The sequence below is a fragment of the Carcharhinus amblyrhynchos genome, chromosome 14 (assembly GCF_965287045.1).
Source record: "Carcharhinus amblyrhynchos chromosome 14, sCarAmb.v2.hapA, whole genome shotgun sequence".
Taxonomy (NCBI): domain Eukaryota; kingdom Metazoa; phylum Chordata; class Chondrichthyes; order Carcharhiniformes; family Carcharhinidae; genus Carcharhinus; species Carcharhinus amblyrhynchos.
In genome coordinates this window covers 57874778-57900247 of record NC_137337.1, presented here as the reverse complement: position 1 = coordinate 57900247, position 25470 = coordinate 57874778, and the positions used below count along the sequence as shown (strand labels likewise).

Sequence of the window (25470 nt, the reverse complement as noted above, 5' to 3'; positions counted from 1 at the left end):
GAGTGGTGCTGAGTCTACAGAAAGATCAGCCATGATCTTATTGAATGGTGGACCAGGCTTGAAGGGCCAGATGGCCTACTCCTGCTCCTAGTTCTTATGTTCTTATTTGATCATTACATGATTAATCCAATTTTTGGAGAAATAAACAATATAATTGTTGTCTGATCAGTTAACAGAATAGATAGATAATATGTGCTGGAGCCTTTTCAGCAGACAGATAAAACTCCAGGAGCATGCACCAAAAACCCATCTTGTATATATTGTATATGGTATGAATAATCCTAAGATATATGACCTAGTAAGCCCATGAAACAATAATGACAATAGATTCACTTGGAAAATAACAGAATCTCTTATGAAGGATATACTGACTGGTTTTAATCATCAAATGCACTATATCAAATGACCTGTTTGAATCATCAAAACGTTGGAAGTTTTGGAGAAGAATTGAGATCTGGTTCAACAGTTTCCCAATCAAGGAGCGCTAAAAATATCTATTAAAAAGTAACAGATTTTCCCACAGTATCTGGGATGGATTCAACCAACATACATTGAAGTGTGTCACACAGATGTGTGGCTATTCCCTAGTAATGTGTATTGCACAATGTAACATTTGATCACTTCTTTGTTAGAATGTTTACCCTTTCACAACTGTGTTGTGATCTCACTCTGAAACATGTCGACACACTTTCATTTAATTCTTAAGCCCAGAAGAGTCAAGGAGGAGGTTGATAGTCTGTTGGCCTTAACTGGCAGTGGGAAGGGTTTGAAGTGGAATGTTGTCAGGTCCATATACAGCTGTTTTAACATCCATATTGGGATCTTCCATTTCTGGGATGGTGGATATTTGATTGACCTTGTGCAGGCTTTTGACGATGTTGAAATTTGTTTTGGCCTTTTCTACAAAATCGTTCTCCAGTAGCCAGCCCTCTGACTCACCCTCTGGGTCACCTTGAAGGAAGACATTTTCCATTGCAGTCTGGAGGTATCTGACACCAGTGAGAACTGATATCTAGTAGCCAAGAAGAAAAGGATTTTTTTTAGAATAGCAAGATAAAACGACATATTTATGTAGCACCTGTCATGACTGCAGCATATCCGAAACTGTTTCATAGAATCCTATAGTGCAGAAGGAGGCCATTTGGCCCATCAAGTCTGCACTGACCACAATTCCACCCAGGCTCTATCCTTCCAAGCCCATGTATTTACCCTAGCTAGACCATCTGATACTGACGGACAATTTAGCCTGGCCAATTCACCTAACCCGCTCATCTTTGGACTGTGGGAGGAAACGCACACACACACAGGGAGAACATGCAAACTCCACACAGACATGACCCAAGCTGCAAATCAAATTCAGGTCCCTAATGCTTTGAGGCAGCAATGCTAACCACTGTGCCACCCTGCCGTCCAGAGTTTTGCAGGTTTACCTTACAAATCTGGTTGAATTTTTGAAAGAGGTGGCTGTACTGGCGAAGGGGCAACTGTCTGTGGATGTTATTTGTATGGACTTCCAGAAGACATTTGATAAAGTCCCTCATAAGAGACTATTAGTTAGAGCTCATGAATTAACAGCAAATTATTGATCTGATGAGGAAATTGAATGACAGGAGACAAAGAGGAGGAATAACTGGTGCACTAATTGGCAGGAATGTAACTGATCATGTCCCACACAGATCTGTTTTGGAGCCTCAATTGTTCAGTATTTGTTAATACTGAGATAGAAAGCCATATATTCACATTTGCCAATGACACACAACATTGTAAGCAATGTAGCTGCAAATGTAAAATTACAGTTTAAATTACTACATAAAATTACAATATAAATGCAATATGAAGGAGTAGAAGATATGCTTCAGCTATTTAAAGACAAACACTGGTTAGACCACAACTGGAGTACTGCGAGTAGCTGTTGGGAATCAGATCCTAGGAATGATATAGTGGCCTTGGGAGTAAAGCATCGATTTACCAAAATGATACCTTGATTCCATAGTGTGAGGAAAATTCACACAGGGTTGTATTCACTGGAATTTAAAAGAATACAAAGATTCATTTAATAGACTTTTTCCAGATATTAGGAGGAACTAAGAGGGTAGAATGGGAGAAGTTATTTCTGCTAATTGGGAAGTTCAGGACCAGGAGGCAAAGTCTAAAGATTTAAGCCAAACTCTTCAGAGTGGAATTAGGAAACACTTCTTCATGCAAAGGATGGTGGAAGTTTGACAGTTTTCCATATATTGCAAATGCCACTAGATCTGTTTCTAAGTTTAGAAGAGTTTGTTTAATGTTGTGTAATTAGTCCAAGGTGGCGAAAGTTCCATCACCAAGTTACTTTATTTCCACCATACATCTGTACACAACCAGTTCTCCAGTTGCTCCCTGCTGAATACAGGCTGGGAGTCTGACACACCTGCTTTAAATAGGGAGCATGAGACTCCCTGATTTAATCATCAATTAAGACTAATCAGGTAGTTCTTTCAACACCAACCAAATAAACAAACTCAAATTAACTTAGGGAAGACTCATCAGGTAGCTCTTGTCAGGAGGGAAATCTCATCAGATAGCTCATACTCCCACAAGCCAACCTCATTACCCTAGCTGAAGTCAGATCACATTTTGTTGTTTTAATTGATCAAGTCTTGTTCTTAATCAATGACAAGATCTTGAGGTGTAGACACTGTTGCTATGAAAACAACAACAGCTGTATTGCATGCAGCAAACTCCCACCGACACCAATATGACACCAACAAGTCATCAGCTTCAGGAAGCATAGTGGAGGATATACTCCTATCTACATCAATTGGTGGTGAATTGAAAATGGTTGAGAGCTTCAAGTTTCTAAATATCCAGATCACATCAACTTGTCCTGGTCCCCCCACGCTAATGCTACAGTTAAGTAAATCCACAATGCTTCTACTTTCTCAAGAGGCTAAGGAAATTCGACATGTCTGCCAACTTTTATAGACGCAACATAGAAAGCATCCTTTCTGGTTGTGAATGTAGCCCAGTCCATCACACAAACCAGCCTCCCATCCATTGACTCTGTCTACACTTCCTGCTGCCTCAGAAAAGCAGCTAGCATAATCAAAGGCCCCACATACCCCGGATATACACTCTCTCATCTTCTGTCGGGAAAAAAGATACAAAAGTCTGAGATCATGTGCCAACTGACTCAAGAACAGCTTGAGAAATGGATCTACATATTAACCCCATCTTTTTCTACACCCTAACTGTAACAGTATATTCTGCACCCTCTCCTTCTCCCTATGTACTCTATGAACAGTATGTTTTGTCTGTGTAGTGCACAAGAAACAATACTTTTCACTGTATCCCAATGCATGTGACAATAACATATGAAATCACATATGACAATGACCAGATAACCTATTTTAATATTTTTGATTGCGATATAAAAACTAACCAGGATACCAGGCAAAATATCCCTGCTCCTTTTCTAATGGTGCCATGAGATTGACTACAGAAAGAACAGGTGGACCTTATTTAATGTCTCATCTGAAAAACAGCACCTGTGATAATGCAGCATTCCACCAGTATTGTGAGGCTCTGGAGTGCCAGTCTGGATTTCGTATTCAATTTTTTTGCCTGGACTTGAATCTACAATCTTCTGATTAAGAAATGAGAGTGGGGCCCACCAACCAATGCTGATGTCTGAAACTCTATAGAATTTACTAGATTTCTAGTTGATGCAATCAGCAAATACTGTGGATGAAAAGGCAATTGTTGTATATTTAATTCCAGAAGTTTACCTCAAAAAGCCAAATGATGAGCACAGAGAGTCCAATGGATTGCACGATCTGGGTGTAATAATCCAACAGCGCCTGTCTGCAGCCTGTTGTCCAGTGGTTGATCTCTCGGGTCAGGTGGTCATAGTTGTAATGAGCTGAGTAGTTGGTGAGTTGACGCTGGATGCAAGGGCGGGGAGAGTTGTAGTTGCAGCAGCTGAAGGGGATACCATCCAATAAATACTTCCCATCCACATTACTCTTCAAACGGCTGCAATCAGAAAACAGCTGGCATGTAAACCTGTTTCCTGGCCATTATTCACCGCTGAAGTCATTTAAGCCAAGGAACAGAATCATTGAACCTTACAGCAGAGAAAGGGACTATTCTGTCCTTTGTGCCCATGTTGACGCTTTGAAAGAACTATGCAATTTCCCCCCCACTCCTGCATAGCCCTGCAAAAGCATCTTCCTTAATCCCTTTGAAAATCATTATTGAATGTGCTCTTTCAGAAAGTGCACTCCAGATTATAACAATTCACTGGGTAGTCTCAAGTTTGGTACTTTTCAAAATTTAATGTGTGTTCTCCAGAAATCTGTCACTGGAAACTTTTTTCCCCAGATATTCTATCAAAATGCTTCATAATTTTGAAAATAAAGATTAGGCAGGAGTCAGGATAGGGCACACAGAGAGAGCGAGCATGAAGGAATGGGGACAGAGCTTCACAATTAAAAGCTATGAGCCTGAAGGAGTTCAGAGGGTGAAGCCCAGAGGTCACACCTTCATCAGGAAGCAAGATAAAAAAACAAAGGAGCATCAGCACAAGTGAAGATGTTGATTGTTGAGTTTTTCATTATATAAGATCTTTTAAGTCTTTAGTTTATCGCTGTACTTGCTGATCCTGATCCACCCATACCAGGGACAGTTGTGCCCACTGCACCCACTAGTGTATGCACAGTTACACGTGTCCATGAGCCAACGTCAGTATGGATTTGCTCTTGAACTAAGTTATGTCACTCAATGTTTGCAGCTTGGGGAACCTTCCTGTCCATCACTGATCCACCCTCCCGGCCGCCTCTCGCTTGCACTGCATTCACGCCTATCACATGACTCTTCTCCCTTTCCAATCACAGGCAAAACTTTTATTTTTGTCTCAACTCAGCCAAAAACGGTTTAAAACTCCATTAGACATTAACTTCTCCATCTTTAAACACTTGCATTAAGGCACTTTTACACTTGTTCGTGTAGATTTGTGTAAATAATCTTCAACTTTCTGTCACTTTTGGAGCCATCATGGAAAGTGCATCTTCTGCAGTTGTAGTGTAAGAAAACTCAGCCTTAATTTATTTATTGTTAACTTTCAGCAATCTAATAAATAGAGACCCGGCAGTGAGCCTCAGAACCATGGAGTGTACGTCTTGTTCTAAGCAAGATCCTCTCGTGTCCTGGACAACCACATGTGCAGAACCACATGTAGAGCTCAAAGTTTGGACAGTGAGGGAATGAGTGACTGTCAGGCAGTCAAAGTAAGCAGATAGAACAGGAGTACTCTGAATGCATCTCACTTTCCAAACAGTTTTCCATCCTGAATACTGCTAAGAACAATTGTTCCTTTGCGGGCATGCAGCCAGAGTTGAGTACTATGCCTGGTTAAGCTGGGGAGGGGTGGGGATAGGAAGATTGGGATAAGATATTTCATAGCAAGAGAGACAGGCATTTCTTGGCTGTAGAAGTGAATTCAGGATGCTTTTTGTTTGCCTGGTGTCACAGAGTGGTTACAGGACATTGTGAAGAGGGAAGGTGAACAGCTCGAAGTTGTGGTCCATATCAGTACCAATGACATAGGTGGGCAGAGGTGTGAGGTCCTGCAGGCAGATTTTAGACAGCTAGGATGAAAGCTGATAATCGGATTACTCCCACCACTATGTGCTGGCAAGCGTTGGAATATGAGGATACAGCAAATGAAATGTAGTTGCAAAGATGGTGCAGGAGAGAGGGCTTTAGATTCCTAGGGCATTGGGGCTAGATCTATAGTCATAGAGGTTTACAGCATGGAAACAAATCCTTCAGCCCAAATTGTATATGCCACCCAGTTTTTAACCATTAAGGTATGCCTGTGTTTGACCCATATCCCTGTATACCAATCTTATTCATGTAACTGCCTAAATGCTTTTTAAAATTGTACCCACCTCTACTATTACCTCTGGCAGCTCTTTCCAGACACTCACCACCCACTGTGTGAAAAAATTGTTCCTCTGGGTCATTTTGTATCTCTCTCCTCTCACCTTAAACCTATGCTGCCTAGTTTAAGGCTTATCTACCTTTTCTCAAAGATACATAGGTCTTAAACTAGCTTTTCCCAAAGATAGGTAAGTCTTAAACTAGAGTGGACACCTTAATAACAAGGACACCTATACCGGACTCCTATTTATTGACTATAGCTCAGCCTTCAACACTATTATTCTCACGAACCCCATCTCCAGAGTCCGTGGCCTGGGCCTCGGCACCTCCCTCTGCGACTGGAGCCTGAACTTCCTAATTCACAGACCACAATCAGTAAGGATAGGCAATAACACCTCCTCCAGGATCATCCTCAACACCGATGCCCCACAAGGCTGTGTTCTCAGCCCACTACTATACTCCTTCTGTGTGGCCAAATTCCCCTTGAATTTGATTTTCAAGTTTGCTGATGACACCACCAAAATGGGTTGGATCTCAAACAATGATGAGACAGAGTACAGAAATGAGATAGAGAATCTGGTGAACTGGTGTGGCAACAATAATGTTTCCCTCAACGTCAACAAAGCGAAGGAAATTGTCATTGACTTCAGGAAGCGTAAAGGAGAACATGCTCCTGTCTATGTCAATGGGGATGAAGTAGAAAGGGTCGAGAGCTTCAAGTTTTTAGGTGTCCGGATCACCAACAACCTGTCCTGGTCCTCCCATGCCGACTATATTTAAGAACACCCACCAACACCTCTACTTTCTCAGAAGTACAGTTCTGGTCGCCGCATTATAAGAAAGATGTGGATGCATTAGAAAGGGTGCAGAGGAGGTTTACCAGGATGTTGCCTGGTATGGTGGGAAGGTCTTATGAGGAAAGGCTGAGAGACTTGAGGTTATTTTTGTTAGAGAGAAGAAGGTTAAGAGATGATCTAATTGAGGCATACAAGATGATCAGAGGGTTAGATAGGGTAGACAGTGAGAGCCTTTTTCCTCAGGTGGTGATGGCTAACACGAGGGGACATAGCTTTAAATTAAGGAGTGGTAATTATAGGACGGACGTCAGAGGTAGGTTCTTTACTCAGAGGGTAATAAGAGCATGGAATGCCCTGCCTGCAGCAGTTGTGGACTTGCCAACTTTAAGGGCATTCAAATGATCAGTGGATAGGCATATGGATAACATTGGAATAGTTTAGGTTAGAGGGTCATTAGATTGGATCCACTGCTTGGCGCAACATCAAGGGCTGAAGGGCCTGTACTGCGCTGTAATGTTCTATGTTTCAAGTTCTAAGTCTAAGGAAAATTGGCATGTCGACTACGATTCTCACCAATTTTTACAAATCCACCATCAAAAGCTTGGTATGGTTCCTACTCTGCCCAAGACAGCAAGGAACTACAAAAAGTCGTGAATGTAGCCCAATCCATCATGCAAACCAGCCTCCCATCCACTGACTCTGTCTACACTTCCACTGCCTTGGCAAAGCAGGCAGCATAATAAAGGATCCTGCTCACCTCGGACATTCTCCCTTCCACTTTATTCCTTTGGGAAAAAGATATAAAAGCTGAAATCATGTACCAACCAACTCAAGAACTATTCTTCCCTGCTGCTGTCAGACTTCTGAATGGACTTACCTTGCATTAATTTGATCTTTCTCTATACAGTGGCTATGACTGTAATAGTACATTCTGCACTCTCTCATTTCCTTCTCTATGAACAGTATGTTTTGTCTGTATAGCGCGCAAGAAATAATACTTTTTATTGTATGTTAATACATGTGATAATAATAAATCAAGTCAAATCAAAAGATGACTATCTAATTCATCTATGCCCCTCATTATTTTATAGACATCTATAAGGTCACCCCTAAGCCTCCTGCGCTCCAGGGAAAAAAGTTCCAGTCTATCCAGCCTCTCCTTATAAGTCAAACCATCAAGTCCTGGTAGCATCTTAGTAAATCCTTTTTGCACTCTTTCTTGTTTAATAATATCCTTCCTATAATAGGGTGACCAGAACTGTACATAGTATTCCAAGTGTGGCCTTACCAATGCTTTGTACACTTCAACAAGATGGCCGAACTCAATGTTCTGACCAATAAAACCAAGCAAGCCAAATGCCTTCTTCACCACCTTGTCCACTTGTGACTCCACTTTCAAGGAGCTGTGAACTTGTACCCCTGGATCTCTTTGTTCTATAACTCTCCCCCATGCCCTACCATTAACTGAGTAAGTCCTGCCCTGATTTGATTGACCAAAATGCATCACCTCGCATTTATCTAAATTAAACTCCATCTGCCATTCATCAGCCCACTGGCCCAATTGATCAAGATCCCTTTGCAATCCTAGATAACCTTCTTCGCTGTCTACTATGCCACCAATCCTGGTACCATCTGCAAACTTACTAACCATGCCTCCCAAATTCTCATCCAAATCATTAATATAAATGACAAATAACAGTGGTCACACCACTGATCCCTGAGGCACACTGCTGATTATAGGCCTCCAGACTGAAAAGCAACCCACTACAACCAACCTCTGTCTTCTGTCACCAAGCTAATTTTGTATCTAATTGGTTACCTCACTCTGGATCCTGTGAGATTTAACCTTATGAAACAACCTACAATATGGTACCTTGTCAAAGGAGGTCATCTAGAGGAGATTAGGCCTATACAGACGCTATATGAGTTGCACCTAATGGGACCCATGTCCTAGTGGGTCAACTTTGGAGAGGATTTAAAGTAACTGGACAATGGTGGGGGAACTAGAGAATAAACGAAGTGTAAAATGGATTGGGTGAAGCAGTTAGCACTAGAATAGTAAGGTATGAGATGGGTCAGAGAAAGAAGAAATGCATTAAGGTCTAATTCAGGTTTCCATGGAATATACGTAAATGCAAGGAATGTGGTAGATAAGGTTGGTGAGAAGGCACCAATAGTCACATAGGAGATGATAGAACATAGAACATTACAGCGCAGAACAGGCCCTTCGGCCCACGATGTTGCGCCGACCAGTTACAAAAACAATGACCCACTAGCCTATACCAATCCCTTTTCGTCCATAAACCTATCCAGAGATCTCTTAAACGCCCCCAAACTAGACGCATTTACAACTGCAGCAGGCAGGGCATTCCAATCCCTCACCACCCGCTGGGTAAAGAACCTACCCCTGACATCCGTCCTGTAGCTACCCCCCCTTAATTTAAAGCCATGCCCCCTCGTGCTAGCTTTCTCCATCCGAGGAAAAAGGCTATCACTATCCACCCTATCTAAACCTCTAATCATCTTATATGTTTCAATAAGATCCCCTCTTAGCCGCCTTCTTTCCAACGAAAACAACCCTAAATCCCTCAGTCTCTCCTCATAGGACCTCCCCACCATACCAGGCAACATCCTAGTAAACCTCCTCTGCACCCTCTCCAACGCCTCCACATCCTTCTTGTAATGCGGGGACCAGAACTGCACACAGTACTCCAAGTGCGGCCGCACCAGAGTAGTGTACAGTTGCAACATGACGCTGCGACTCCTAAATTCAATCCCCCTACCAATAAACGCCAAGACACCATACGCCTTCTTAACAACCTTATCTACTTGATTCCCAACTTTCAGGGATCTATGTACACATACACCTAGATCCCTCTGTTCATCCACACTATTCAAAGTCCTCCCGTTAGCCCTATACTCGACACATCTGTTGCTCCTACCAAAGTGAATTACCTCACACTTCTCCGCATTAAATTCCATCCGCCACCTCTCGGCCCAGCTCTGCAACCTATCTAAGTCTCCCTGCAGACTATGACACCCTTCCTCACAATGATGTCCTGGTGATAACAGATAACAGATAACAGGCTTTAAAAAGGACAGGATTGGGTATCAAGCATTCCTGGATACAAGATGTTTAGGAAGATATAGAAGGAAAGAAAGCAGGAGGGATGGCAATAATGACTAAGGTGAATATTACAGTGCTGGAGAGAGAAAGTTCTGGGGAGGGGGCAGGAGGGAGGAGTCAGAGACAGAATCTATTTGGTTCAAGTTAAGAAACAATAGAGATAGCATTTCAATATTGCTGCTAAAGAGTGAGAAAGTTATAGAGGAGGAAACTTGTAGGGAAATTGGAGAATAGTTACAGTAGTTATTTGAATATAGACTGAGATGGAATGGTGTAAAGAGGGGAAAAGTTTCTGGAGTCGTTTAGGAGAATTTTCTAGATTGATATGTCTCTTGACCAAAAAGAAAGGAGGCATTGCTGGATCTGGTTATCATTGTATCAGAAAAAAGGCACATCAATCTAAAGTAAAAATAGGAAATTAAAGGAAGGCCAATTTCATTCAGATGCGAAAAGATCTGGCAAGATAAATTAAAATCAAAGATTGGCAGATAGAACTATAATGCGACAATGGTCTGCCTTTAAAGATAAGATGATTCAAGTATATTCTCACAAGGGAGAAAGGTAGGGGAACCAAAATCAGAAATTCCTGGATGAGATGGAGGGTAAGGTGAAGCAGAAACTGAATGGATGTGACAGATGTCAGGTTGATAATAAAAGTGAGAACCAGACTAAATGTAGAAAGTACAGAGAGAAAGTGAAAAGGAAACGAGGAACAAGTATGAGAAGACACAGGCAGTTAACAAAGAAGTGAATCCAAATGTCTTGTATAAACAAATAAATAGTTAAAGGGTGAGAAGACGAGGGATAAGCCTAAGTAGGGACAAATAGGGAACCCACACTGAGATAGGGGGGAGGTTATTACTGAGGTACTGAGTACTTTGCTTCTATTATAACCAAAGAAGAAGATGCTGTCAGATTCACCGCAGAAGAGGAGCTATTTGAGAGTTGATAAAATGAAGATATTAGAAAGTTTGGTTGTACTTAAAGGTTGATAAGTCACCGAGCCCAGGTGAAATGCATTTGAAAATGCCGAGGGAAGTAGGTGTGGAAATTGCAAAGGCACTGGCCACAGCTTTCCAACTTTCCTTAGATAGAGGGATGGTGCCAGAGCACTGAAGAATTGCAAGTGTCACATCTTAGTTCAAAAAAGGCTGTAAGGATAAACCCAGCAACTAGACGTGAATCCGTTTAACCTTGCATTGGGAAAGATTTTAGAAATGATAATCTGCAATAAAATTGACAATCACTTGAACAAGTGTGGATTAGTTAAAGAAAGTTGACATGGATTTGTTGAAGGCATGTTTAATTAACTTGACTGAGTTTTATGATGGGGGAGTGGTGGTAACACATGGTTGATGATGAAACATTATGAAGGCTATGTGGTGCATATGGACTTCCAAGATAACATTTGGAAAATGTGCCACAGACTTGCCAGCAAAATGGCAGGAGCATGGATACAAAGTTGGCTGCCTGACAGGAGATGAAAAGTCATGGTAAATTATTATTTTTCAGACCAGAGGAATCAATGAAATGGGTTCTTTGGGGTTTGTATTAGGGCCACTGCTTTTCTTGATTTATAAATAACCTAGCCTTGAGTACACAGGGCAGCAATTCAAAATTTGCTGATGGCAAAAGTCTTCAAAGTATTGTAAACTTGAATGTTGATGGAGCTGCACTCATCTGGGCAGGTGGAGAGCTTTTCATCTTGTGTCTTGTAGATGGTGGACTGGCTTTGGGAGTCAGGAGTGAGTTATTTACTGCAGTATTCCTACCCTCTGACCTGCTTTTGTTTATCTGGCTGGCCCAGTTCACTTTCTGGTCAATGCTAGTCTCCAGAATGTGGAGAATGATTCCAGGGATGTGGGACTATAGTTTCATAGATATTTTGTAGAAGCTTGGGCTGTTTTAATTCGAGAAGAAAAGGTTGAGTGGAAATTTGATAAAGGTATTTTAAATCATGAGGGGTCTGACCAGTGTAGAAACAGAGGAATTGTTTCCATTGGTAAAAAGATTGAGAACTAACAGACACTGTCATAAGGTGTTTAGCAAAGGAGACACTGGCAACATGAAGAAAGACATTTTTTTTGAGTGTGTGGTTAGGATCTGGAAGGCACTGCCTGAGGCTGTGCTGGAATGAAAATCGATTGCTTCTTTCATAAGGGATTTGAATAAGCATCCAAAGAGGAAGATTTTCAGGGCTACAGAGAAAGGACTGATGAGTAGAACTAGCTAAGCTGCTCTTGCAATAAAGATGCAATGGGCCAATTAGCCTTCTTCCATGTTATAAGCATTCTATGATTCTAATTTGGAGAATTAAATGATCAATGATATCAAAATAGATTTTCAAGATTCTGCTATTTATAGTATTCTGTCTTTTCATATTAGTCCTTCCAAAGTGCATCACTTCATACTTCTCTGTATTGAACCCATTTCACCATTTTGTCCACATCATCCTAATGCCATAAAATCATAGATTCATAGAGGTTTACAGCACGGAAACAGGCCCTTCTGTCCAGCGTATCCATGCGTTGGACCCTGAAGCTAATCCCAATTGCCTGCATTTGGCCCATATCTTTCTATACCCATCTTACCCACGTAACAGTCTAAATGCTTTTTAAAAGACAACATTGTACCCGCCTCTACTACTACCTTTGGCAGCTTGTTCACATCACTCATCACCCTCTATGTGAAAAAATTGCCCCTCTGGACCCTTTTGTATCTCTCCCCTCTCACCTTAAACCTATGCCCTCTCGTTTTAGACTCCCCTACCTTTTGGAAAAGATATTGACTATCTAGCTGATCTATGCCTCTCATTACTTTATAGACCTCTATAAGATCACCTCTAAGCCTCCTTTGCTCCAGAGAAAAAAGTACCAGTCTATCCAGCCTCTCATTATAACTCAAACCATCAAGTCTCAGTAGCATTCTAGTAAATATTTTCTGTACTCTTTCTAGTTTAATAATATCCTTTCTATAATAGGGTGACCAGAACTATACATACAGTATTCCAAGTGTGGCCTTACAAGACCAATATCTTGTACAACTTCAACAAGATGTCCCAACTCCTGTATTCAATGTTCTGACCAGTGAAACCAAGCATGCTGAATACCTCCTTCGCCACTCTGTCCACCTGTGACTCCGCTTTCAAGGAGCTATGAACATGTACCCATAGATCTCTTTGTTCTAAAACTCTTCCCAAGCCCTACCATTAATTGAGAAGGCATTCATTGGTCAGAACATTGAATAAAGGAGTTGGGACGTCTTGTTGAAGTTGCGTAAGACATTGGTAAGGCCACGCTGAGTAAGTGCTGCCCTGGTTCAATCTACCAAAATGCATCACCTCACATTTATCTAAATTAAACTCCATCTACCATTCGTCGGTCCACTGGCCCAATTGATCAAGATCTTGTTGCAATCCAAGATAACTTTCTTCACTGTCCACTATGCCACCAATCTTGGTGTCATCTGCAAACTTACTAACCATGCCTCCTAAATTCCCATCCAAATCATTAATATAATTGACAAATAATAGTAGACCCGGCACCGATCCTTATCATGGGTGGAGATGCCCAGAGACCGAGATTGAAGTTGGCTCTATACCTGTATCCTCTACTGTAAATATGTACACAGCTATGGGTTATTAATAAAGCCTTGCTGTTAACATACTCTGGACTGTGAAGCCTACTGTATGGTGTCCAAATCAGGATCCTTCAAACAGCAACAGGGAAGTTGGCTTCCCCCTAGGAAACAGCCAACTGCCATCCCCCCCACCCCTTCCCACCTCCCACCCTCCTGCCCTTAGCAACAACCCCACTTCCCATTGCAGAAACCTGCTTGACTAGTCCCACTGAGCACAATCCCACTTACCTGTGTCCATGGATCACTGCTGACCTTGCCTGCTGCAATCCCAGTAGCGGACACTGTTGCAATGGTGCTGCTGAGACAGAAGAGCTGTTGGCCCTCTGATTGGCTGGCAGATTTTGGGGACAGGTTTTCGGGTGGCAGTAACTTGCCTGATGCACCTGAAATTGGGCCAGGACTCTCATAGGCTGCAGAGAAGGGGTTGAAACAACATTCTCGCCAGTCAACAAAACTACCACCAGGCCCACATTCCAGTAGACTGGGTTCTCTCCTTTGCATCGTGCCACCACCTCTTCCCCCATACTGCTCCTCTCTGAGTCCTATTCTTACTGTAACTAGTTCTGGGTAACGTTCAGTACGTTAAAATTCTCGGGAGCTTAGAAATTCCTAAATGCAATGACCAGAATCACTTATACCAGTTACAGATTTGAGCTAGGTGATGCTAGTAGAGGGGAAGAGAAGAAAGCAACAGATAGGAATGATGTTTTCAGGAAGGAGAAGCCACTATGTCATGGTTAAAAGAGACTAGATTTGACTTTAGAGAAAAGTATAACATGGGAAGAAGGCCATTTGGCCCATCAAGTCTGCACCCAATTCTTTTGAAGAGCAATCTTTCTCCACGTCCCTGTAATATTTTCTCCTTCAAATACGTATCCAGTTTGCTTCCGAAGGTTGCTACCGAATCTATATCCACCGTTATATCAGACCATGTATTCTAGATCACAGCAACATTGCCGACAAAGATTTTTCTCATGTCATGACTGGCACTTTTTCCATTCAACCTTAATCTGTGCATTTTACTGATCAACCCATCCACCTTTCTCTTTATTTACTCAATCTAAACCTTTCATGAATTTGAACCCCTGCATCAAATCTCCTCATGGTTCTATCTTCTCTAAGGGAAATAACCACAGCACTCTTCCTGTCAATGTGACCTCTTATCCCTGGAACTGTTCTGTCTTCTCACCAAAGCCTCACGTTCTTCCTAAAATGTAGTGCCAAGAATTGGACACAATATTCCAGTTGTTTTTTAAACTTTATTCCAATCCAATCAAGTCAAATCAAATACAATTCGGAGTCTCAACAAGTTGAGACATTCCTGATCCAAGCTGACAAGACAGGGCTCTCACCTCCTGTCTTGGGCTTGATCTACATTATCCAAGCTGATTGGAGTAGGTGTAGCTCCTCCTTCAAGGCTTGATCTCATTTGCATCTTAGCCAAAAGGCCAAGATGCCACTTTAAAAAATTGCTTCAAAAGAAGCTGAAATGTAACCTAACGACTTCAACCAAGTGCAGCATGTCGATACTGCACTTGATCTTAGCCAAAAGGCTGAAAAGCTGAGAATTTCCAGATTTCCTTCAAATATTCCAGTTTTTCAATATAGGTACAGCAAAACATCCTGATTTTTGTATTCTATATCTTTACTTACAACCCTCTGGATCTCATTTGTATTTTTCCCTGTTTTTGTTTACCTGTCCAGCACCTGAAAAATTAGTACAAAGAGATGAGATTAGACCAGGTATTCTGCTGTTTGGGGAATGAGTCTTGGTGGGTAATAGGAGTAACTTTTTTAACAATATTAAGCTGCAGTCAGCATGCGCAATGCACGAGGAAGTAAAGGAAAATGAGAGGCATGGTATATGAAAAACAAAGTACAGAAAAAAAACAATTAAGATTGGGATAATGAGAGAGATTGACAGAAGGTCTAAAATGAGATTCTCAATATTTTCTGAGTTTAAATCTATAGTTTGAATCTTCAAGTGCTTGTTCCCATATTTCCTTTCTACTTACTCTTGAACATCTTTTGAATTCAAGTCCAAATAGCGTGCGTTGATCCACTGGATCTCAAACCAGTCCCTGAATCCGTTGTTCCCACAGCAATGGAACTCAAAATGTAACTCATCTATGGTCTTCTTCATGAAGCACCATCCAGGGGTATCGGTGTCCTTGTAAAAGCTCATGGCTTGCTTGAGGCCCAGATAAAGAGACTCTTCCAGTGAGCTTCTCATTGTGTAACACAACAAGGCCCCAACAAAGATGCAGAGAGTGAAGAAAAAGGTGCAGATGATGTAAGGAAGCATGACCAGTCTCCAACGGGTGAACCTGTTGTTGTCCGAACAATCATGGCAAATCTTGCCCCCAAGGAAGTTGATGCCACAGGCAATCGCTCCCATAGCTATTAGCATGTTCGGCACAGAATCCAGCCCTTGGCCGACCATCAATTCGCTGCGTTTCCTGATCTCCATTTTCAGAAAAATTCCCAAGCTGATTAAAACCAGACCCATCACAACTGATACCCAGTTTAAGATCCACAAGATTTGGGCCAGTTTGTTCCTTTTGCTCTTGGTGAATTTTACTCTGAGAAGTGCCATAGGGTTGAACCAATAAGTTGACTGTCAGGTTCTGAGTGTAAACAGATCGAGAAGTCAGATCACAGAATCATCGGGGGCTTTGTCCCAGGAAGATGAGATGACAATGAACTGGATGCTTCACCTGGGAAAGACAAGTTCATTATTCACAGCATTTCCAATTTTTTCTTGGTGGGTTCTATGAAAGATGTATCAATCTCAACTTTTTTAGACACTTGTTGAATTTTAATTAGTAATTTTATGCATAAAACACACTTTTTAGTAAAATAAAAGCAGAAAATGCTGGAAGTAAGTGCAACAACTATGAAGACAGGGCAGAGTTAATATTTTAGATTGACAACCTTCAAATGGGATTGGAGGAAGTTGGAGATTTCATTAAAAAAGGGATGAAAAAGCAAGGCCCAAAGGGGACAAGTATAGAAACAAAAGATGGCTCCAGAGGTGATGCAGCAGATAATGAAGTGGCTGACAGAAAGGGTTGTTGAGACCAAGAATGTGGCAGAAAATGACAGTTAGATTCAAGAATGTAGACCACCCACCCTTCCTTTCCCCCCAACCCTGCAGCTGTGTATCAATAGGGATCCCCTAACCCAAGATCCAGTGTACACCTCCTTCATTCCCAATCCATCTGGTGAAGCCATTTTATGTTACCAGAGTCTGTTGCCTGAGAGAAAATGATACTCCGACTAAATCAGACCAAACTATGTCTTTGGAATGTTAATATTGTTTCTTTTTTATTATCTTTCTTAATTGGCATATTTTTTAAATGCTGTGAAATATATTTGAGACATTGCTTCTGTTAACTTTAAACATAGAATGATATACCACAAAATAAGACCATTTGGCCCATTGTACCCGTGCTGCTGTCCCCCTGCTCTTTCCTGTGTCCTTCATGTTTTTTCCTTTTCAAAGAGACATCAAGTTCCCCTTCAGAAGGTTTTATTGAACCTGTTTCCAGCACCCTATCAGGCAGCACGTTTCAGATCACAGCTCACTTGTGTCATCTCCCCCTCTGGTTCTTTTGCTAATTAACTTGATTAATTAATTAATTGATTAATTAATTGACTAATTAACTTGATAATTAACTTATCTTATCAACAATTTGTCACCCTCCTGCTGGTGGAAACATTTCTCCATATTTATTCCATTTCAACCCTTCATAATTTGACCTTCAATTGTATTTATTTTTAAAGCATGCAAAAACATTTACAAAAATATTACAAACAAACCTCTTCAGCTCAGTGGAATTTCAGATGATCCAAGCTTGTTCCCAGAGTAGTGTAACTGAATTATCGGTGCTAAAGTTGATTCATGGCGAAGGTTGCTATGATGATAAGGGAGAATCTGGTAGCAGTCTTCTCTGCTCACTGCTGATCATCACTCACGGATTTAGCAGGGAGACCTTCTGCCGCAGTTGTAATCCTTCAGAAGTAAACACTTAACTAAATGTAATCCAAATCTTTTCTTGATGCCTTAAGACATTATAAAATATAGACTGAGATGGGTATTAAATAAAAAGTGGCAGTATTTAAGAAGAGTATTCAACTGGCAGATATTCATTTATTAGATTAAAGAAAATCAAAGATAAAGGCACAGAGAAAGACAGATGCACATACAGTTACAGACACATCACAGACATACAGAGGAATGGGCACATGCAGATATTGATAGCACACAACAGGCACAAAAAGAAGGGCACACAGAAGCAGATAACACACACACACACAAAGACAGATACACATAGAGAGGAAGACAGACATGCACACAGATGCATCAAAAAGATCACAAAACGGAGACAAATACGCAGACACAAAGTCAATAACACACATGCACAGAAAAAGCACTGAGGGACAGGCGCACAGGCAGACATGTAAGCACACAGAGTTATATGAAAACACACACATGCAGGTACATTATTCATGTATATGAATTAATATTTTAGCAATTCCAAGCCATTACAGGTTTAGTACTTGCACTGTTTGTTTTGGCAGCGCATGTAATTTACATACACTAGAAGGAAGTAAGCAATTATGAAACTGAGTATATTGTCATTAAAGATGTAGATAATTAATCTAGCATGCAAAGTCCTTCAGTAACTAGTCAGCTGTTCATTCTTTAAGTCTTAGTTTTATTAACAAGTGTGGGATATTCCACGACAGGCAGGGGGGGCACATAGGCTAAACTCAGCCTTTCCTTGCCTGATTCCCACACATCTGTCAACTTGGCAGCAGGAATCACCACTGTAACCACCACGAACCCCACAACCCATGTTGTTCTTATTTATTCTACACATTGATTGGAGATTTACCATCACAAACATCTGGAATGTATTATTTTTCTTTGCAAAATAGTAAGCTTCTGAGATACGATTACATTTTCTCAAGATGACTCATCTGTCACATTAATGTTTTCCAGTCACAGGAAGGGCCTCTATTAAAATTAATAGAGAAGGAGGTAGTGTCTCATGATAACATACAGGAATTGGCAGCAGAAACAATCTAGTTAAAGCCACAATCCCAGGGGATCCAGTCCAGTATTACAGTGTTTCTCAGCCAAAGTTACAGTGCATGCTTGAAAGCAGACTAACACTAATTCCCCCTTTTCCCAAAAGTGTAATATAACATATCCAGGAAAAGCTGATCTCAACTGTAATGTGCTCACCTCTTTATGCTTGTCTTACTTTTCCAAGTATAGTTAAAACAAATAGCCATCCAATATAATATACAGAACATAATTTTAAAGAACAGTTGAATGGTTCCTGTGACATCATTCTAGGCTGATCATATGGACAATGGGACAATTAGTACAAGATCCAATGGGTCTAAATGGATTGATTAATTCAGATGCCAATTAGGTAAGTTTTAACAATGTTCGTTTTGTAGTGTCACAAGTGGGCTTTCACATTAACACTGCAATGAAGTTACTGTGAAAATCCCTTAATAGCCACACTCTGTGGCACCTGTTCGGGTGCACTGAGGGAAAATTTAGCATGGCCAATACACCTAACCACCATGTCTTTCAGACTGTGGGAGGAAACCAGAGACCCCAAAGAAGATCCACACAGGCATGGGGAGAACATGCAGACTTTGCACAGACAGTGAACCAAGCTGGGAATTGAACCCAGGTCCTTGGCACTGTGAGGCAGTAGTGCTAACCACTATGCCACCCCACACTTTATTTCAGCAAATAGCTTGGGATCTATTGTCAGAATAATTGAAAATGTAATGTTGAAAGTGTAGCCTGTTTGGGAAAAACAAGTGACTTTTGATCAATGGGGCCAAAGCTCTTGACCACTGGGGTTTCCTCACCTCATGTTTGGGTCATTGTGTCTCATTGTAGACTCATTGGTGGCAATTAACCACAATAGTTAGTCAACAACTTCATTCCCATTGATGCTGGAAGCTGAACTACATGGACTTTGCAAGTTTTTCATCTAGCAATTCCTATGGTCCATTGTAAATTGATTGGGTTGCCAACTCTCCAGAGTCCTAGAGACTCAAAAATAAGAACTAATCTGCTGAGCAGTGCTGCCAATAAATAGGGCTGAAAGATCATTAAATCAATTAAATATGATGATTTTTTAAAATGTCATTTTCTGTGAACTCCTTTGTTACTTACAAAAATAATACTGCTGATGGGGAAATGTTATCTTACTGGTTGGAGGATGAAATCTCCAGGAATTAGAATCATTGATGGTCACGGGTGAGGTGCCTGAAGATTGGAGAGTGACAAATGTTATGCCTTTGTTTAGAAAGGGCTGCAGGGAAAAGCCTGGGAACTACAGGTCAGTGAGCCTCACATCTGTGGTGGGTAAGTTGTTGGAAGGTATTTTGAGAGACAAGATCTACAGGCATTTAGAGATGTAAGGACTGTTGATTAGGAACAGTCAGCATGGCTTTGTGAGTGGAAAATTATGTCTCACAAATTTGATTGAGTTTTTTGAAGGAGTAACCAAGAAGGTAGATGAGGGCAGTACAGTTGATGTTGTCTACATGGACTTTAGCAAGGCCTTTGACAAGATACCACATGGTAGGTTGTTACACAGAGTTAAAGCTCACGAGATCCAGGCTGAGGTATCTAAATGGATACAAAATTGGCTTCTTGACAGAAGCCAGAGGGTGGTTGTGGAGAGTTATTTTTCAAACTGGAGGCCCGTGACCAATGGTGTGCCTCAGGGATTAGTGCTGGGCCCACTGTTGTTTGTCATTTATATTAATGATTTGGATGAGAATGTAGGGGGGGCATGGTTAGTAAGTTTGCAAATGACACCAAGATTGGTGGCATGGTGGAGGACAGTGAGGTAGATTATCTCCAGTTGCAGCGGGATCTTGATCAGTTGGGCCAGTGGCAGATGGTGTTTAATTTAGACAAATGCGAGGTAATGCATTTTGGTAGATTGAACCAGGGCAGGACTTACTCAGTTAATGGTCGGGCATTACGGAGAGTTACAGAACAGAGAGATCTAGGGGTACATGTTCATAGCTCCTTGAAAGTGGAGTCACAGGTGGACAGAATGGTGAAGAAGGCATTTGGCATGCTTGGTTTCATTGTTCAGAATATTGAATACAGGAGTTGAGACGTCTTATTGAAGTTGTACAAGACATTGGTAAGGGTCACTTGGAATACTGTGTGCAATTCTGGTCACTCTATTATAGAAAGGATATTATTAAACTAGAAAGAGTGCAGAAAAGATTTATTAGGATGCTACCGAGACTTCATGGATTGAGTTATAAGGAGAGGCTGAATAGACTGGGACTTTTTTCTCTGGAGCGTAGGAGGCTGAGGGGTGACCTTATTAGAGGTCTATAAAATAATGAGGGGCATAGATCAGCTAGATAGTCAATATCTTTTCTCAAAGGTAGAGGAGTCTAAAACCAGAGGGCATAGGTTAAAGGTGAGAGGGGAAAGATACAAAAGCGGCCAGAGGGACAATTCTTTCACACAGCATGTGGTGAGTGTCTGGAACAAGCTGCCAGAGGTATAGTAGAGGCAGGTACAATTTTATCTTTTAAAAAACATTTAAATATTTACATGGGTACGATGGCTATAGAGGGATATGGGCCAAATGTGGGCAATTGGGATTAGTTTAGAGGTTTGGGCCGAAGGGCCTGCTTCCATGCTGTAAACCTCTATGACTCTATGAATATAGAGTTGGCAACCCAGCTGTTTGAGCATGTGTGGCTGAAAATTTGGCGTCTTTTCTGAAGAAGTGTGAAATAACAGAGAAGTTCTGATCTCTTTTCGCCTATACTGTTACAGGAATGTGGTTGAACTACATCATTAATTTAGCCAGTACATTGCAATTAGACAAACCAGACAGTGAAATTTATTGAAATAGGATTCCAGATTATTCCATAATTTTATTAGATTTTGACTAATCTGCGTCTCAATTCTATTTACCCGCTTTTGCCCCCACATCCTTTGATACCCTGACCCAATACAAATCTATTAACCTCATTGTTAAAAGTTCCAATTGATCCCCAGCATCCACAGCCATTCCAGTTCCAGATTACCACTGCCCTTTACGTGAAGAAGTGCTCCTGATTTCACCTTTCAATAGCCAAGCTCTTATTTTAAGACTGTGGCCTTTTGTTCCCCACCAGAGGATGTTAATTCTCTGCATTTACCCCATTGAGCTTTCAAATAGATCACCTCTCAACCTCCTAAAATCTAGTTTATGCAAACTCATAACTTAACACTCCAGTAATTAGTAACTGTGTGATACAGTTTAAACAATGGAATATGTAGGGAATAGAAGAGGGCAAACTGCAAAATCAGTCTCGTCACTTGGGGAATGCTGTCCTGTCTAGTTATCTGAGAACTATGTCTCAGACCTTTATGTCCAAAGACAAACAAGCAGCAGCTTTCTGGTCTATCTCTATTTGATAATTTTGTTTGATATATTCTATTATCAATGACTTAAGATTTGCTTAATAACTTATCTTTTGCCCATTTTCAAGTTTTAATACCTCAGACATAAAATAAGTTTGACGTTATTTTCACTCTTGGAAAAATACTTTTACATCGATGGTTTTTACATGGCAGTATTGCATTAAAGCTGGAATACTACACATATCTACGTACTGGAAATGTTTTTTGTACCTTTACCATGCATTGAACGTTTCCTTGGTAGAACTGCAGGCCACATGACTAATATCTCCACCAGATGGCAGCCCTACATCAAATTGAAAATTTATCTCCTTCAGGATTGTCATAATTAGTTCTCACGTGAGTTCAGTCCATTTCCAAAAATGGGAGAGATGGAAATTTCATTTCATTTCTTCAGTTTGTGGGAGATCACAAAAACCCATCTTTATTGTCGTGAGTGCATTGGTGAAATAGCAGGAATCAGGTGAAGAGTTAGTGGTGACAAGTTTGCTATCTGCAGGTCACATAAAACATTCAGGTAAAGAAAGCCTTTCCAACAATTTTATTTTGCTAATCAAAACTAACAATTTCACCATCTTCCCATTGCTGTATTTGTTCTAACCTCTACCATCAATCCTGGTAGCCCATTCTCAGACTGGTTATTCTCTACTTAGAAGCAGCTCTTTGGTGTTTAAATTTGCTCTGCGCAACATTCAAGGAGTGTTGTGTAATCTTACGGCACTGATGGAGCCCATTACGCCCGTGCCAGCTCTTTGAAAGAGCTATCCAATTAGTCTGACTGCAACTCCCTTTCCTCAAAGCCCTGATTTTTTTTTTCAGATTTTTATCCAGTTTCCCCTTAAACGTTTTATTGAATCTGCTTCCAACCTACTTTTGGGCAATGTGTTCTAGATCACAACAATTTGTTGTGTAAAAGCATTTCTCTCATGTGCCATTTGTTCCTTGCTAATTTTCTTCAATCTGCATCCTCCGAACTTCCAAATAGTGGAAAATGTTCTCACTGTTTACTCTATCAAAATCCCTCATTGTAGTTATTTTACCAAAACATTGCATTATGGTGATCACCTCTATTAAATATCTCCTAAACAATCCTGGGTTATCTTCATGTGATTGAATGTTCTGCCAACTTGAATCTATATATAAATACTAGCATGAATTTATATAATGCCATTTGGGAGTGTAGGAGATCATGCCAGGAACAATACTAGGCATATCCAAAAGTGAGGTACCAACCTGCTGAAGCTACAACACAGGATACATGGATGTTAAACAGAATAGGAAAGTGATGGAAGATGTCATCCCTAGTACTATCAAGCAGCACTTACACACCTGTTAATTGATGCTCAGTTTGGGTTCTACCAAAGCCATTCAGATCCAAATCTCCTTACAGTCTTGCTCCAAATACAAAACAAAAGCTGATTTCCAGAGAAGAGGTGAGAGTGACTGTCCTTGATATTCAGGTAACATTTCAGTAAATGTGCATCAAGGATCCCTAATAAAATTGAAGTCAACAGGAATCAGGGAAAATCTCTCCATTTGTTGAATTGAAACCTATGAAAAGGAAGATTACTGTGTCTGTTGAAGGCTAATTCATTTCGGCTCCAGAACATTGCTGTCAGGGTTCCTCAGGGAAGGGTAGTGTCCTAACCAACTTCAGCTGCTTCATCAATGACCTTCATTCCAACATCGACAAAAGTGTGGGTGTTCACTGATGGTTGCACAAGATTCAAGGGGCGATGGTTAGATTCTCTCTTGTTGGAGATGGTCATTGCCTAACACTTATGCGGCATGAATGTTAGAATCATAAAATCATACCGTGCAGAAGAAGTCCTTTGGCCCATTAAGTCTGCACCAACACATTAGAAACACCTGAACTTCCATCTAACCCATTTGTTAGCACTTGGTCCTTAGGCCTGAATATTATAATGTGCCAAATGCTCATAGAATCATAGAAAAACTATAGCACAGACAGGCCCTTCGGCCCACAAGTTGCGCCGATCATATCTCTACCTACTAGGCTTACCTATAACCCTCAATCCTATTAAGTCCCACGTACTCATCCAGAAGTCTCTTAAAAGACCCTAATGAATTTGCCTCCACCACCACCAATGGCAGCTGATTCCACTCACCCACCATCTTCTGAGTGAAAAACTTACCCCGACATCTCCTCTGTACCTAGTCCCCAACATCTTAAACCTGTGTCCTCTTGTGGCAGCCATTTCATCTGTAATACTTTTCATCATCTGGATACTTTTTAAGGATATGAGGCAACCCTCCTCTGTCACCCTCCTTGGCAGCACATTCCAGACTGCCACCACCCTCTGGGTAAAAAGGTTTTTTTCTCACGTTCTCCCCTAAACCGCCTGCCCGTCATCTTGTCACTGAGCCTTCAACGAAGGGGAACAGCTGCTCTTTATCCATTCTGTACTTGCCACTTGTCAGCTGGAATATCTTAACTATTTTAAGAGTTGTGGGTTTTAAACAAAAAGAAACTATGTGGATTGCACAGACCAATTCAAACTGACAACAACAGATTTATTGAAGGAGCCCTTGCCTGTACAGAGTACAAACTGAAACTAAAACAGCAGCCTGTGCAACATCTTAATAGCATCACTATCAAATCGTGTGATCAGCTCTTAAAGCAATCTGAAACCACTTAAACATATAACATCCCTCCCCCTTCACTTCTATGGTCATGACAACAAATTACTACCATGTGACACATAGGATCAATAATACTCAAGACACAGTACTGTGCATTATTAATCATTATATACAGTCAATAAAAAAATCAATTAGGAGATTGACCATTCCTGTTTGATTCTATACGAAATTTTGGAATTTGGCTGTCCTTGACCCTAGAAGTATGATTTGGATCTTCACTAGATATGTCTTTTCTTGGAGCTAATTCTGCATAATTTTCACGAGGTATATTAGCATTGATGCAATCATCAGGCAATTTAGATTCAACCAAGTCTTTCGTAGTAGTACTCACAACACTAAGAACTAAAGAAATTGGTACTTCTGGAGATGATTCTTGAGAAATAATTTTTAGAGGACAACAATTGGTCAGCACGGCATCACCAAATTAATTTATGTTTGGTTAGAACTGTGTATGGAATTGGACCCATTTTTGATAAAACTGGCGGGTACCAATTTCTAATTTGTGGTTAATTACGCACTAATACTCGATTTCCTTGTTGAAATGTTTTACTGTTGTGGGGAAATTTCAAGAAGTGGCCAATTGTGTCTTAAAACTAAAACAATTCAAAACTTACAAGGCAAATATCTATAAACAACATAACAAATTTACTAAACATAAAACATAAGACAATAGAATACAAATGTACAGGCGACTGGAGTCGCATGAAGGGTTAAATAGCTCTAAGGACAGAGTGACAGAACCTTGCCAAAAGAACCGAATTACAGAGTCAAATACAGATTAATTATACTTTTTCATAATCAATAATTCCACCTTTCATTAGCTTAAAATCAATTCCATT

The 25470-nt window shown here is 40.8% G+C and overlaps 1 protein-coding gene across 1 annotated transcript; it reads right to left on the bottom strand.

Annotated features, from left to right (window-relative positions):
* Positions 1 to 377: 377 nt before the first annotated feature.
* On the bottom strand, positions 378 to 17433 carry LOC145352268 (photoreceptor outer segment membrane glycoprotein 2-like). The gene is made up of 4 exons (XM_080202009.1): positions 17308 to 17433; positions 15501 to 16202; positions 3768 to 4014; positions 378 to 1012 (listed from the first exon to the last, which is right to left on the bottom strand). The coding sequence occupies exons 2-4, from the start codon at positions 16079 to 16081 to the stop codon at positions 746 to 748; spliced, it is 1095 nt and encodes a 364-aa protein (XP_080058135.1). The 5' UTR covers positions 16082 to 16202; positions 17308 to 17433; the 3' UTR covers positions 378 to 745.
* Positions 17434 to 25470: the final 8037 nt, after the last annotated feature.

What these genes read in the sequence shown, in the direction of transcription:
- LOC145352268 (XM_080202009.1), bottom strand. Translation starts at nt 16,081, where the DNA reads ATGGCACTTCTCAGAGTAAAATTCACCAAGAGCAAAAGGAACAAACTG. An exon ending in AATTCAAAAGATGTTCAAGA is followed by an intron (nt 4,015 to 15,500) that starts GTAAGTAGAAAG and finishes TTCTGATTGCAG; the next exon opens with CCGTTTGAAGAGTAATGTGG. An exon ending in TCATCATTTGGCTTTTTGAG is followed by an intron (nt 1,013 to 3,767) that starts GTAAACTTCTGG and finishes CTTGGCTACTAG; the next exon opens with ATATCAGTTCTCACTGGTGT.